The sequence below is a fragment of the Strongylocentrotus purpuratus genome, unplaced genomic scaffold (assembly GCF_000002235.5).
Source record: "Strongylocentrotus purpuratus isolate Spur 01 unplaced genomic scaffold, Spur_5.0 spur5_scaffold_19, whole genome shotgun sequence".
NCBI classification, from domain to species: domain Eukaryota; kingdom Metazoa; phylum Echinodermata; class Echinoidea; order Camarodonta; family Strongylocentrotidae; genus Strongylocentrotus; species Strongylocentrotus purpuratus.
In genome coordinates this window covers 2,270,207-2,285,371 of record NW_022145604.1, presented here as the reverse complement: position 1 = coordinate 2,285,371, position 15,165 = coordinate 2,270,207, and the positions used below count along the sequence as shown (strand labels likewise).

Here is a 15,165-nt window from a genome sequence, read left to right as displayed (position 1 = left end):
ATGAAAATTAAGACTTGTGTGGCAGTAAGACATTACATGTATTATATACCCCTGTCCAAGTCAAGAAAATTAAGGCTTGTGTGGCAGAAAGACATTACATGTATTATATACCCCTGTCCAAGTCATGGATATTAAGGCTTGTGTGGCAGTAAGACATTACATGTATTATATACCCCTGTCCAAGTCAAGAAAATTAAGGCTTGTGTGGCAGAAAAACATTACATGTTTTATATACCTCTGTCCAAGTCATGAAAATTAAGGCTTGTGTGGCAATAAGACATTATTGTCTACCCCTGTCCAAGTCAAGAAAATTAGGGCTTGTGTGGCAGAAAGACATTACATGTATTATATACCTCTGTCCAAGTCATGGATATTAAGGCTTGTGTGGCAGTAAGACATTATTGTCTACCCCTGTCCAAGTCAAGAAAACGAGGGCTTGTATGGCAGAAAGACATTACATGTATTATATACCTCTGTCCAAGTAATGAAAATTAAGGCTTGTGTGGCAGAAAGACATTACATGTATTATATACCTCTGTCCAAGTCAAGAAAATTAAGGCTTCTGTGGAAAAAAAAAATTACATGTCTGCATTTAAAGTGAATTTTGATGTGGAATTGGGAAATCTTAATGAATTTTGATATTTGGAATCTCAAAGTTTGTGAATTTCAAAGTTTAAATTCATCCAATGTACAGAAAGCCAGTACAGAAAGCCAGTTCTGTGGCATAAAAAAAACATTACATGTATTATATACCTCTGTCCAAGTTATGAAAATTAAGGCTTGTGTGGCAGAAAGACATTACATGTATTATATACCCCTGTCCAAGTCAAGAAAATTAAGGCTTGTGTGGCAGTAAGACATTATTGTCTACCCCTGTCCAAGTCAAGAAAATTAAGGCTTGTCTGGCAGAAAAACATTACATGTATTATATACCCCTGTCCAAGTCAAGAAAATTAAGGCTTGTGTGGCAGTAAGACATTATTGTCTACCCCTGTCCAAGTCAAGAAAATTAAGGCTTGTGTGGCAGAAAAACATTACATGTATTATATACCTCTGTCCAAGTCATGAAAATTAAGGCTTGTGTGGCAGTAAGACATTATTGTCTACCCCTGTCCAAGTCAAGAAAAGTAAGGCTTGTGTGGCAGAAAAACATTACATGTATTATATACCTCTGTCCAAGTCATGAAAATTAAGACTTGTGTGGCAGTAAGACATTACATGTATTATATACCCCTGTCCAAGTCAAGAAAATTAAGGCTTGTGTGGCAGAAAGACATTACATGTATTATATACCCCTGTCCAAGTCATTGATATTAAGGCTTGTGTGGCAGTAAGACATTACATGTATTATATACCCCTGTCCAAGTCAAGAAAATTAAGGCTTGTGTGGCAGAAAAACATTACATGTATTATATACCTCTGTCCAAGTCATGAAAATTAAGGCTTGTGTGGCAATAAGACATTATTGTCTACCCCTGTCCAAGTCAAGAAAATTAGGGCTTGTGTGGCAGAAAGACATTACATGTAATATATACCTCTGTCCAAGTCATGGATATTAAGGCTTGTGTGGCAGTAAGACATTATTGTCTACCCCTGTCCAAGTCAAGAAAACGAGGGCTTGTATGGCAGAAAGACATTACATGTATTATATACCTCTGTCCAAGTAATGAAAATTAAGGCTTGTGTGGCAGAAAGACATTACATGTATTATATACCTCTGTCCAAGTCAAGAAAATTAAGGCTTCTGTGGAAAAAAAAAAATTACATGTCTGCATTTAAAGTGAATTTGATGTGGAATTGGGCAATCTTAATGAATTTTGATATTTGGAATCTCAAAGTTTGTGAATTTCAAAGTTTAAATTCATCCAATGTACAGAAAGCCAGTTCTGTGGCATAAAAAAAACATTACATGTATTATATACCTCTGTCCAAGTTATGAAAATTAAGGCTTGTGTGGCAGAAAGACATTACATGTATTATATACCCCTGTCCAAGTCAAGAAAATTAAGGCTTGTGTGGCAGTAAGACATTATTGTCTACCCCTGTCCAAGTCAAGAAAATTAAGGCTTGTGTGGCAGAAAAACATTACATGTATTATATACCCCTGTCCAAGTCAAGAAAATTAAGGCTTGTGTGGCAGAAAGACATTACATGTATTATATACCTCTGTCCAAGTCATGAAAATTAAGGCTTGTGTGGCAGTAAGACATTATTGTCTACCCCTGTCCAAGTCAAGAAAATGAGGGCTTGTGTGGCAGAAAAACATTACATGTATTATATACCTCTGTCCAAGTCATGAAAATTAAGGCTTGTGTGGCAGTAAGACATTATTGTCTACCCCTGTCCAAGTCAAGAAAATGAGGGCTTGTGTGGCAGAAAGACATTACATGTATTATATACCTCTGTCCAAGTCATGAAAATTAAGGCTTGTGTGGCAGAAAAACATTACATGTATTATATACCTCTGTCCAAGTCATGAAAATTAAGGCTTGTGTAGCAGTAAGACTTTACAGCACTGGCTTTCTGTACATTGGATGAATTTAAACTTTGAAATTCACAAACTTTGAGATTCCAAATATCAAAATTCATTAAGATTTCCCAATTCCACATCAAAATTCACTTTAAATGCAGATATCCATTAAAATTCTCAAAATCACTTTGCCGATGGATTTTCAAAGAGGAGTATTGACAAAAAGAATATGTCACGTAACTATGAAGAATTTTTATTTCTTCAGAGGCAAAGTTGAGTATTTCATTATTTGCTAATGGAATACGTTTTACACATATCTGGAACTTTAAAGGTACTATGTCCATTTGCAGGCCCCAAAAATGAAAAGGTTAAATTCCAACAGCATTTGAAAGACAATATTAATTTAGAACTTTCCGAAAAAAAAGGGGGCTTGAAAATGTCTTTAAGTGGGAAAATAACGACTATTAGTAGTTTAATCAACTAAAAGATGAAGTTGAGTTCTGGTTTTGCGATTGCATTGTGAAAGAAACGGTGTGGAATCGACCAGAAAAGGTTGATCATCTAGCATATAAGAATTTGTGTGTATTGCAAGGTTCTGGAATCATCAAAATGATAAGAAATTTGGCCAAGTCTTGGTAAAGTTACAAACACTGTACACAGAAAGATGTATATGGGACTACACAACCACGTGGCGTAAAAAGGCTATTCCCCCGAGTTTTACGATGTTACATGACATATTTAGAATATGAAGGCATTTGAAGAGCCATGCTTTTTAAGGGAACATGTCTTATCTGATGTTCTTCCACACTTGCATAATAGGAATGATAACGCTCACAAATTATTTTTCACCTCTTCCCAGAACTCAACCTTCTCTTTAAGAGCTATAGAGCCAGTAATTAATAATCTGATTTCAGACCACTGTACTGCAGGGTCAATGTCGCTATTCATAAGGACCGCTATTCATAAGGTTTGCTATTCATAAGGTCCGCTATTCATAAGGACCGCTATTCATAAGGTCCGCTTTTCATAATTGGAGAAAAGGGTCATTATTCATAAGGGTCATTATTCATAAGGACCGCTATTCATAATGAAAGAAGAGGGTCGGTATTCATAATATTAGAAGAGGGTCGCTATTCATAATACAAAATCGGGTTCGTTATTCATGAGGGTCCCTATTCATAATATTACAAAAGGGTCGGTATTCATAACACAGAAAGAGGGTCGCTATTTATAATACGAAATGAGGGTCGCTATTCATGATACGAAATGAGGGTCGCTATTCATAATGCAAAATGAGGGTTGCTATTCATAAGGGTCATTATTCATAATCGATGAAGAGGGTCGCTATTTATAATAGAAGAAGAGGGTCGCTATTCATAATAGGAGTAGAGGGTCGCTATTCATAATAGAAGAAGAGGGTCGCTATTCATAATAGAAGATGAGGGTCGCTTTTCATAATAGGAGTAGAGGGTCGCTTTTCATAATAGGAGTGGAGGGTCGCTATTCATAATAGAAGTAGAGGGTCGCTATTCATAATAGAAGAAGAGGGTCGATATTCCGGAGTAGAGGGTCGCTATTCATAATAGAAGAAGAGGGTCGATATTCATAATAGGAGTAGAGGATCGCTATTCATAATAGGAGTAGAGGGTCGCTATTCATAATACGAAATGAGGGTCGCTATTCATAAAACAAAATGAGGGTCGCCGTTCATAAAACGAGAAGAGGGTCGCTATTCATAATAATAACAAAGGGAAATATTGGATGGAGGCCATCCCCACAGCTATGGCGTCCTGTACAGGCACGTAGCCAGGGTTTGATGTTTGGGAGGGCACATACATGTAATCGATCGAGGTAAACAAAAAGGGGGGTCTAAAAAAGTTCAACCGATCTTGGAAATTTGGGGAGCACGTGCCCCCCCCCCCCCCCCCCCCCGTCCTGGTCCTGTAGGGGGTGACATATAGCCCTGAATAGTTGTCTCTTTTTAAAGTAGTTATATTTTATCTGTTATCTTTGATAATTATATAGAGCCAACCCCCGCTCATGTGGTGACAGGGAAAAAAAAGAGTAAAACATAACACACATGTAATCCTATCGTAAATTGTCCTCCTTGTTGGAAATCTTGCCCCACCACCCTGCCCCCGACTGATCTTATCCAGGCTACGCCACTGAGACATTAAGTAAGCCAAGCAGGCCCATTATCCATTTTAGTTTGCTATTTAAGAAACTAGTAATTGTTTATACGACAATAATGTTTTTGTAGAAAGTAATTTTTATTAGGACTCATGGACCTACAAATTATTGAGCGGGATTGGACCTGACCATACGCCTAGTATCTACTGAGCCCCCCCCCCCCCCCCCCCCCCATCAGTACGCCCTGGCGCGGATCCAGAATTTTCCAATAGGGGGAGGGGGGCGGAAATTTGAAAAATGCGCAGACTGTTTTTCAACTCAACATACCAATACTGACAAGGTCATATTAGAAGCACGATGCCGGTACCTACAAGCAGGCACAATTTTGGAAAGGGGGGCAAGCTCACTTCACGTCTCTTGTCCGATATCAACATTCCCCGTTTTTAAGTTACACATTTTTTTGACATTTTCATCGGGGGGGGGGGGGGGGGGGGGGGGGGCTGAAGCCTCTTGCCCGAAAAGGTAATTTTCTAGTTCACAATTCGGCTAGTGAGCGAAATGAGCGAGCAAAAATATGAGCATAATATGTATTTTGTGAAAGTGACGATTTGTTGTATCATTCTCGACTCATATTTCTTGTTTGAATTGAGTTCCCCCCCCCCCTCCTGCGCAAAGCGCGTAAGCTCTGACCTTTCATAATTTCATTAAATTATTAGAGAAAGAAGACGATTCATTGTACCATTCTCGACCCTTTTTCCTTGTCTGAATTCGGTTCCCCCTCCCCCTCCGGCGCGAAGCGCGGAAGCTTTGACCTTTCATTGTTTAATGCAATTATTAGAGAAAGAATATGATTCGTTGTTCCATTCTCGACTCTTAATCCTTGTCTGAATTCAGTTTCCCCCCTCCCGCGCGAAACGTGGAAGCTTTGATGTTAGATTAAATTATTAGAGAAAGAAGAGGATTTGTTGTACCATTCTCGATTATTAATCCTTGTCTGAATTCAGTTCCCACCCCCCCCCCTCTTGCGCAAAGCGCGTAAGCTTTGACCTTTCATAGCTTAATGAAATTATTAGAGAAAGAAGACGATTCGTCGTTCCATTCTCGACTCTGGCTACGTGCCTGCTTTAAAGGGAAAATGAAACAATTATGATTGTGATAGCACACAATAATGTTAGTAGAAATAGTAAAGAACAAAAATTATTGCAACAACCATGGATAAATCACGGCCGGGAGCGTGGGCCGAGTGTCATATCATAGTTTTGTGTTATTGGGTGAGGGGGCGTAGCGAACAAGTGAGATTTTGCAATGTTGAATGCTGACATTATGCACTCTAGGAAATCCCTAAGCCCAATTTGTAAGTTCTTTCCGCTACATATCTTTCTAGCTATATTTCTAAATTTCCTGGCGGACGTGTCCTCCTATCGGGCCCAGGATCACCGCCCGTGTCCACGATTACTACCAACATGAGCTCAAATACAAGCTCAAGCGAGTTTATATGAGCTGAGGCCAAATGAAGAGCAAAATAAGAGTTGTGAAGCGGCCCCCCTACCGTTAATTACAAAATTGACTTTACAGCGCAGGGGCTGTTTTAACGTTTAACTTTGATTCCGTGGCTCGAAAGTTACTGTCACTAAGCGCCATTTCCTTGTCTTTCCATCTTTCTCACCCGACTCTCCCCCCCCCCCCCCCCCCTCAGTGTTATCTAGGGTACGCGTACGTATTTCCCTCTGTTTGAAAGCACCCCTCTATCTCCGGTGTGTAAAGTCAGTACGGGCCGGATTTTTGTGTATTACGGGTCGGACTTTGTTGGGTGAAAAGTACTCCTTTACCGGAGATTTTGGGAACACGAGTTCTGTCCTTCCGACCCCGGAGTGGGAGGGAGAAGGGGGGGGGGGGGGCTTTTCTTTTCCCCTCTCTCTGTGTTTCTTTTCTCTTCTTTCTTGTCTCTTTTCTTCTATTTTCTTTTTCTTCTCCTTTCTTATGCTTCTCCTTTTTTTTCTCTCTTCTTTTTTTCCTCTTTTTTCCCTTTTTTTTGCGCCGCCAATAGGGGGGGGGGGGCGCAGCCGTTTCGGCCCCCTGGATCCGCCACTGAGTATGCCTGTGGTGTCCAGTGGCGTATCTGGCGCTTGTTCTCGTTTTGGAGGGGGGTGGGGGTGAGAGGGGCGCAAAAACGTATCTTTTCCCCCTTGTTTTTTCTTCTTCCTCTTTATTTTCTTTCCCTTTCTCTTTTTTGCTGAGGGGAGGGGGGAGGCAAGGGCCTTTCAATCCAAACCTTGTTGGCGTGCATTTTTGGTTATATGCGCCGTGCATTTTTGGTTATATGCAGACTGCGTACCTCTCTGCCCTGCGCGTATCCCGTGTATGCGCGTGTATCTGACACGAAGGCAATCTGAATGTAATCGAGAAGGCTCACTTGACTCCAACTTTAATTTATCTTTAATATAAGGAGTAAAGCATAATTTGTTGATTAACGTTCTATTAGATCTTCTTTGATGTTGTACAGTATAAAACAAATAATGAATGTTTTTCATTCGTTTAATAGTGCGAATATTTTCATTCGTTGAAAGATTAACATTAATTCTATTCCACTCATGAAAATATTTGTACTATTGAACTCATAACCATTCATTATTTGTATAATAATCCATGCCTGTCAAAGTCATGAAGTTTTGGGAAATTTTGAAAAATTGGTGGATAGTGAATCTTTACAATTTTGATATATTTGGATGCCCCTGTGGATGTGGATGTATTAAAAGCACTAGTAATTTTAACCCTTAAAACACTTCTGCTTTCAAGAAAAATTTAATATTAAGATTTACCGGTGCTCCCGGTAAATTTTAATAAATTTCAAATAGCTCCTACGGCCGTACAATGGTAGATGCGACCATATGTAGTTGTGGTATATAATTTCCGAACGGGAATAGCTTATCGGTCGATTTTAGTCAAGAAACATTGTTTTATAGCTTAATTAATATCTTGACCTTGAGAGGGAGCTATACAACATAAAGTGTTTATTATTTATAATTTCATAACTTTAGAGTCGATTTCGACCGCGACAACGATCAGTGAATATTGTAGGATCGCATATGCTTCCAATATGTTCATTTGAACCAAATTCACGACCCCATACCAAAACTTTGTATTACCTTTAAGGCTTGTGTAGCAGGATGATACCAAATCATCTATACCTGTCAAAGTCACAAAAAGTAAACTTTATGTGCAAAAAAATACATCATAATCATCATCTACCCTAATTGTCCCAGTCAAGACAATTAAGGCTTGTGTGCCAAAAAGACATTATTATCTACCCCTGTCCAAGTCAAGAAAATTAAGGCTTATGTGGCATAAAAAAAACATTACATGTATTATATACCTCTGTCCAAGTCATGAAAATTAAGGCTTGTGTGGCAGAAAGACATTATTATCTACCCCTGTCCAAGTCAAGAAAATTAAGGCTTGTGTGGCAGAAAGACATTATTATCTACCCCTGTCCAAGTCAAGAAAATTAAGGCTTGTGTGGCAGAAAGACATTATTATCTACCCCTGTCCAAGTCAAGAAAATTAAGGCTTGTGTGGCATAAAAAAACATTACATGTATTATATACTTCTGTCCAAGTCAAGAAAATTAGGGCTCGTGTGGCAGAAAGATATTGTCATCTACCCCAGTCCAAGTCAACAAAATTAGGGCTTGTGTGGCAGAAAGACATTATTATCTTCCCCTGTCCAAGTCAACAAAATTAGGGCTTGTGTGGCAGAAAGACATTATTGTCTACCCCTGTCCAAGTCAAGAAAATTAGGGCTTGTGTGGCAGAAAGACATTATTGTCTACCCCTGTCCAAGTCAAGAAAATTAAGGCTTGTGTGGCAGAAAGACATTATTGTCTAACCCTGTCCAAGTCATGTAAATTAAGGCTTGTGTGGCAGAAAGACATTATTATCTACCCCTGTCCAAGTCATGAAAATTAAGGCTTGTGTGGCAGAAAGACATTATTGTCTACCCCTGTCCAAGTCAAGAAAATTAAGGCTTGTGTGGCATAAAAACTTTACATGTATTATATACCTGTACCACTGTCCAAGTCAAGAAAATTAGGGCTTGTGTGGCAGAAAGACATTATTGTCTACCCCAATACAAGTCAAGAAAATTAAGGCTTGTGTTGCTAGAAAGATATTGTTATCTACCCCAGTCCAAGTCAAGAAAATTAAGGCTTGTGTGACAGAAAGACATTATTGTCTACCCCTGTCCAAGTCAAGAAAATTAAGGCTTGTGTGGCAGAAAGACATTATTGTCTACCCCTGTCCAAGTCAAGAAAATTAAGGCTTGTGTGACAGAAAGACATTATTATCTACCCCTGTCCAAGTCAAGAAAATTAGGGCTTGGTGGCATAAAAAAAACATTACATGTATTATATACCTCTGTCCAAGTCAAGAAAATTAAGGCTTGTGTGTCAGAAAGATATTGTCATCTACCCCAGTCCAAGTCAAGAAAATTAAGGCTTGTGTGGCAGAAAAACATTATTGTCTACCCCAGTCCAAGTCCAGAAAATTAAGGCTTGTGTGGCATAAAAACATTACATGTATTATATACCTGTACCACTGTCCAATTCAAGAAGATTAGGGCTTGTGTGGCAGAAAGGCATTATTATCTACCCCAGTCCAAGTCAAGAAAATAATGGGCTTGTGTGGCAGGAAGACATTACATGTATTATATACCTCTGTCCAAGTCATGAAAATTAAGGCTTGTGTGGCATTATTATCTACTCCAGTCCAAGTCAAAAAAATTAAGGCTTGTGTTGCTAGAAAGATATTGTCATCTACCCCAGTCCAAGTCAAGAAAATTTAGGCTTGTGTGGCAGAAAGACATTATTATCTACCCCTGTCCAAGTCAAGAAAATTAAGGCTTGTGTGGCAGAAAGACATTATTGTCTACCCCTGTCCAAGTCAAGAAAATTAGGGCTTGTGTGGCATAAAAAAAACATTACATGTATTATATACCTCTGTCCAAGTCAAGAAAATTAAGGCTTGTATGTCAGAAAGATATTGTCATCTACCCCAGTCCAAGTCAAGAAAATTAAGGCTTGTGTGGCAGAAAAACATTATTGTCTACCCCAGTCCAAGTCCAGAAAATTAAGGCTTGTGTGGCATAAAAACATTACATGTATTATATACCTGTACCACTGTCCAATTCAAGAAAATTAGGGCTTGTGTGGCAGAAAGGCATTATTATCTACCCCAGTCCAAGTCAAGAAAATAATGGGCTTGTGTGGCAGGAAGACATTAAATGTAATATATACCTCTGTCCAAGTCATGAAAATTAAGGCTTGTGTGGCAGTAAGACATTATTATCTACTCCAGTCCAAGTCAAAAAAATTAAGGCTTGTGTTGCTAGAGAGATATTGTCATCTACCCCAGTCCAAGTTAAGAAAATTAAGGCTTGTGTGGCAGAAAGACATTATTATCTACCCCTGTCCAAGTCAAGAAAATTAAGGCTTGTGTGGCAGAAAGACATTATTGTCTACCCCTGTCCAAGTCAAGAAAATTAGCGCTTGTGTGGCATAAAAAAAACATTACATGTATTATATACCTCTGTCCAAGTCATGAAAATTAAGGCTTGTGTGTCAGAAAGATATTGTCATTCACCCCAGTCCAAGTCAAGAAAATTAAGGCTTGTGTGGCAGAAAGACATTATTGTCTACCTCTGTCCAAGTCATGAAAATTAAGGCTTGTGTGTCAGAAAGATATTGTCATCTACCCCAGTCCAAGTCAAGAAAATTAAGGCTTGTGTGGCAGAAAGACATTATTGTCTACCCCTGTCCAAGTCATGACATTTAAGGCTTGTGTGGCAGAAAGACATTATTATCTACCCCAGTCCAAGTCAAGAAAATTAAGGCTTGTGTGGCAGAAAGACATTATTGTCTACCCCAGTCCAAGTCAAGAAAATTAAGGCTTGTGTGGCATAAAAACATTACATGTATTATATACCTGTACCACTGTCCAAGTCAAGAAAATTAGGGCTTGTGTGGCAGAAAGACATTATTGTCTACCCCAGTCCAAGTCAAGAAAATTAAGGCTTGTGTTGCTAGAAAGATATTGTCATCTACCCCAGTCCAAGTCAATAAAATTAAGGCTTGTGTGACAGAAAGACATTATTATCTACCCCTGTCCAAGTCAAGAAAATTAAGGCTTGTGTGGCAAAAAGACATTATTGTCTACCCCTGTCCAAGTCCAGAAAATTAGGGCTTGTGTGGCATAAAAAAACATTACATGTATTATATACCTCTGTCCAAGTCATGAAAATTAAGGCTTGTGTGTCAGAAAGATATTGTCATCTACCCCAGTCCAAGTCAAGAAAATTAAGGCTTGTGTGGCAGAAAGACATTATTGTCTACCTCTGTCCAAGTCATGAAAATTAAGGCTTGTGTGTCAGAAAGATATTGTCATCTACCTCAGTCCAAGTCATGAAAATTAAGGCTTGTGTGGCAGAAAGACATTATTGTCTAACCCTGTCCAAGTCAATAAAATTAAGGCTTGTGTGACAGAAAGACATTATTATCTACCCCTGTCCAAGTCAAGAAAATTAAGGCTTGTGTGGCAAAAAGACATTATTGTCTACCCCTGTCCCAGTCCAGAAAATTAGGGCTTGTGCGGCATAAACAAACATTACATGTATTATATACCTCTGTCCAAGTCATGAAAATTAAGGCTTGTGTGTCAGAAAGATATTGTCATCTACCCCAGTCCAAGTCAAGAAAATTAAGGCTTGTGTGGCAGAAAGACATTATTGTCTACCTCTGTCCAAGTCATGAAAATTAAGGCTTGTGTGTCAGAAAGATATTGTCATCTACCTCAGTCCAAGTCAAGAAACTTAAGGCTTGTGTGGCAGAAAAACATTATTGTCTACCCCAGTCCAATTTAAGAAAATTAAGGCTTGTGTGGCATAAAAACATTACATGTATTATATACCTGTACCACTGTCCAAGTCAAGAAAATTAGGGCTTGTGTGGCAGAAAGGCATTATTATCTACCCCAGTCCAAGTCAAGAAAATAATGGGCTTGTGTGGCAGAAAGACATTACATGTATTATATACCTCTGTCCAAGTCATGAAAATTAAGGCTTGTGTGGCAGAAAGACATTATTATCTACTCCAGTCCAAGTCAAGAAAATTAAGGCTTGTGTGTCAGAAAGATTATCTTCCCCTGTCCAAGTCAAGAAAATTAGGGCATGTGTGGCAGAAAGACATTACATGTATTATACCTCTGTCCAAGTCATGAAAACTAAGGCTTGTGTGGCAGAACGACATTATTGTCTACCCCTGTCCAAGTCAAGAAAATTAAGGCTTGTGTGGCAGAAACACATTATTGTCTACCCCAGTCCAAGTCAAGAAAATTAAGGCTTGTGTGGCAGAAAGACATTATTGTCTACCCCAGTCCAAGTCAAGAAAATTAAGGCTTGTGTGGCATAAAAACATTACATGTATTATATACCTGTACCACTGTCCAAGTCAAGAAAATAGAGGCTTGTGTGGCAGAAAGACATTATTGTCTACCCCAGTCCAAGTCAAGAAAATTAAGGCTTGTGTGTCAGAAAGACATTATTATCTTCCCCTGTCCAAGTCAAGAAAATTAGGGCTTGTGTGGCAGAAAGACATTACATGTATTATATACCTCTGTCCAAGTCATGAAAATTAAGGCTAGTGTGGCAGAACGACATTATTGTCTACCCCTGTCCAATTCAAGAAAATTAAGGCTTGTGTGGCATAAAAAAACATTACATGTATTATATACACTGCACACACAAAACCATCCACCAATGACACACACATACACAGAGCCATACACTGCCTACTACTTTGCTTACAAATACTACACACTAACAAGTCACACACACACACACACACACACACAAGTACTGTAGATGCGCATAGTACCTAGCTACCTGGATGTCAACTGTAGATGGCACTATTCCGTTTGGCTACTTGGACACAACCCCTCTCTAAAATTTGGACATTTATTTTGGGCCTTTTTTGGGGAAAATTTTTTCTTGTGTGACTAAATCTTAGTTGATTAGAAATGACATGTCAGACATCTTAGACACTGAATATGATAGTTTTCTTGTGTGGCTAGACACACAAGTCTAAAGTGACACACAAGGATATCTCATACGTAAAACTAAACACACAAGCATACCATCGCAAACTCGGACGGACGTACGGACGGACGGACGTACGGACGGACGGACGTACGGACGGACAACCCGAAAACATGATGCCTCCGGCACCACCTTCGGTGGCGGAGGCATAAAAATAGATAAGTGAAGAAGAAATAATAAAAAACAGTAGGAGAAACAAAATACAATTTGTTTTGGCTTTAAGCCTTTGACAAGTAATGGCAAATTTATTCAAATCCAGCAAAATACGTGTACATGTAAAATGGTACATTTCCAAGGCAGGTATCAATAGCCTGGTCAAATTTATTAATTTATCATATTTTCATTTAAGTTTTACATAAGATAATAATTTTTTTTAAAAGAGAAAACTAAGGCCACATGGATAAGAAGGCAGTTGATTACGCATATACAGTGGAACTTTGTTATTATGACGTCCTTGGGAAGTGGAATTTACCTTGTTATATTAGGGTAATAAAAGTTTTAAAAAACAAAAGAATATAAAGAGCTGGGACCAGCAAAATCACCATGTTATAACAGATAACTTGTTATGTCTGAGCTTCTTATGATAGGTTCTACTGTATTTGGACAAAGAACATCCCTCTAAGTTTAAACAAAATTGCTGATGTTTAGTGAGGAAAATTGCGAATGCAGAGGTAAATGTAAATAATGGTTACCTTCTTATCTTCAGGGATAACGATCCATTCAGCTTTTTTTGTAAAGTGCTTCGCAAGAGCCACTCTCTCCACTGGAATCAACAAGCGATCAGCAATGGCTTGCCGTAGACCACTGGGGGCAGCAGACTTCCCAGCATCCCAGACGAGATCCTCAGCGGTTCCGTAGAGTCTAGTATCAGGTATCCTCTTCTGGAAGGTCAGAACAAACTCTGTTTGTCTGGACAGCAAGCAGCGTTGGGAAGAAAAGAGAACAAGTTTTAATGGCATTTACGAAGTAGTGTAAATCAAGTCAGCTCTCTGCCTTCATAAACTCAATCGGGCGGAACCATTCAAAACTATTAAGTCCCGTCTTTGGGATGGTGACGTTAAAGGTTGGTCCCCAGACATAAATTATTATATCTGATTGCTACAGGTTTGTACAAAATTTAATTACACTCACAACTACACTAATACAGTTGTAGTTGGGGTCAATATGTTATAGTGATATTCAGTTAAAGGGATGCATACATGTGTGCTTGTCCAAATTATATCTCATAAATAAGTTGTGTAAAACGTAAAACAACATAGAATTTGGCATGAATCAGCAATCTGACCTACCAAAGCTCTGTAAGACAGCTGGTATGACAGCACTTTTCAATGGTGGGAATACTGTAAGTGTTATACATAATATGTAACTAAGTTGAATCATGGTATAGTGGTTCATGCGCTTGAGTCTCAATCCAAGGGTTAATTAAAGGGAAAGTCCACCCCAAAATAAGTTTGTTTCGATAGAGGCAGAATAATAAGAAAATCAGGTGAGTGAAAGTTTGAGCAAATTCTGAATGAAAATAAGAAAGTTATGAATTATTGAAGTTGTGATCAATCAAATACAAATTGGCAACTCTGTGACATATTATACGAGCTCTCCTTCATTTGCTTTGTGCATAATATTCCATAAAATCATGTTTTCTTCGTTATTGATGACGGAATATATATTTGTTCCTTGCAGGGGGAGTATAGAAACATATTTGCAATTATTATATTTAGGGTGCATGTATGGTTGAAATTTTTCTTGAGGGAAAATGAAAATTTTAGATTTTTTTAGTACTAAGCAAATGGATGTTGAGCTCGCATTTTACATCATAGAGTTGCCAATTTGTGTTTGATTGATCACAACTTAAAAAATCCTAACTTCCTTATTTTTAATCGGAATTTGCTCAAACTTTCACTGACTTGTTTCTCTCATTTTTCTACTCCTATTAAAACTAACTTAATTTCAGGGTGGACATTCCCTTTAACCCTATTTAGCCCGGGGGGGGGGCTTGAGAAGCCCCCCCCTCGACATTTTTCGCGATAATGTTTTAACGCAAGAAAATCTTGCACTGAAATTTTGTGACTTTTTTCTTTCAAGTCTTGCACAACTTTTGAAAGAAATTTTTCGAAAATCGGACCTACCATTACAAAGTCACGTGTCCTTTTGTCTTCGCATGTCAGCCCGAAAATCGCTCATTTTTGTGATTTGTGTACAAAACATATGGAAATCTCATTTTTTAAATAAAGAGGTAAAACATTGGTTATTTGGTCTTGTTTAGATTTTAGGTGTTTATTTTGGGGTCAAAATAGTTGAATTATAGTTGGAAATGAAATAAAACAACAAAAACAATAAAATACATAAGTTAAAAAAACAAAGAAATACATAAGAAATTATCAAAACAATAGATAACATAAGGAATAACCCTGGTTTTTCAA

The 15,165-nt window shown here is 38.4% G+C and overlaps 1 protein-coding gene across 2 annotated transcripts in view; it reads right to left on the bottom strand.

The window, feature by feature from the left end:
• Positions 1–15,165, bottom strand: part of LOC577573 (ubiquitin carboxyl-terminal hydrolase 40) — a 46,505-nt gene that overhangs the window by 5,714 nt on the left and 25,626 nt on the right. For both annotated transcript variants that reach the window (XM_030990015.1, XM_030990014.1), the window contains one exon: positions 13,438–13,654. In XM_030990015.1, coding sequence (XP_030845875.1) covers positions 13,438–13,654 — 217 coding nt within the window. The remainder of the gene's footprint in view (positions 1–13,437; positions 13,655–15,165) is intronic.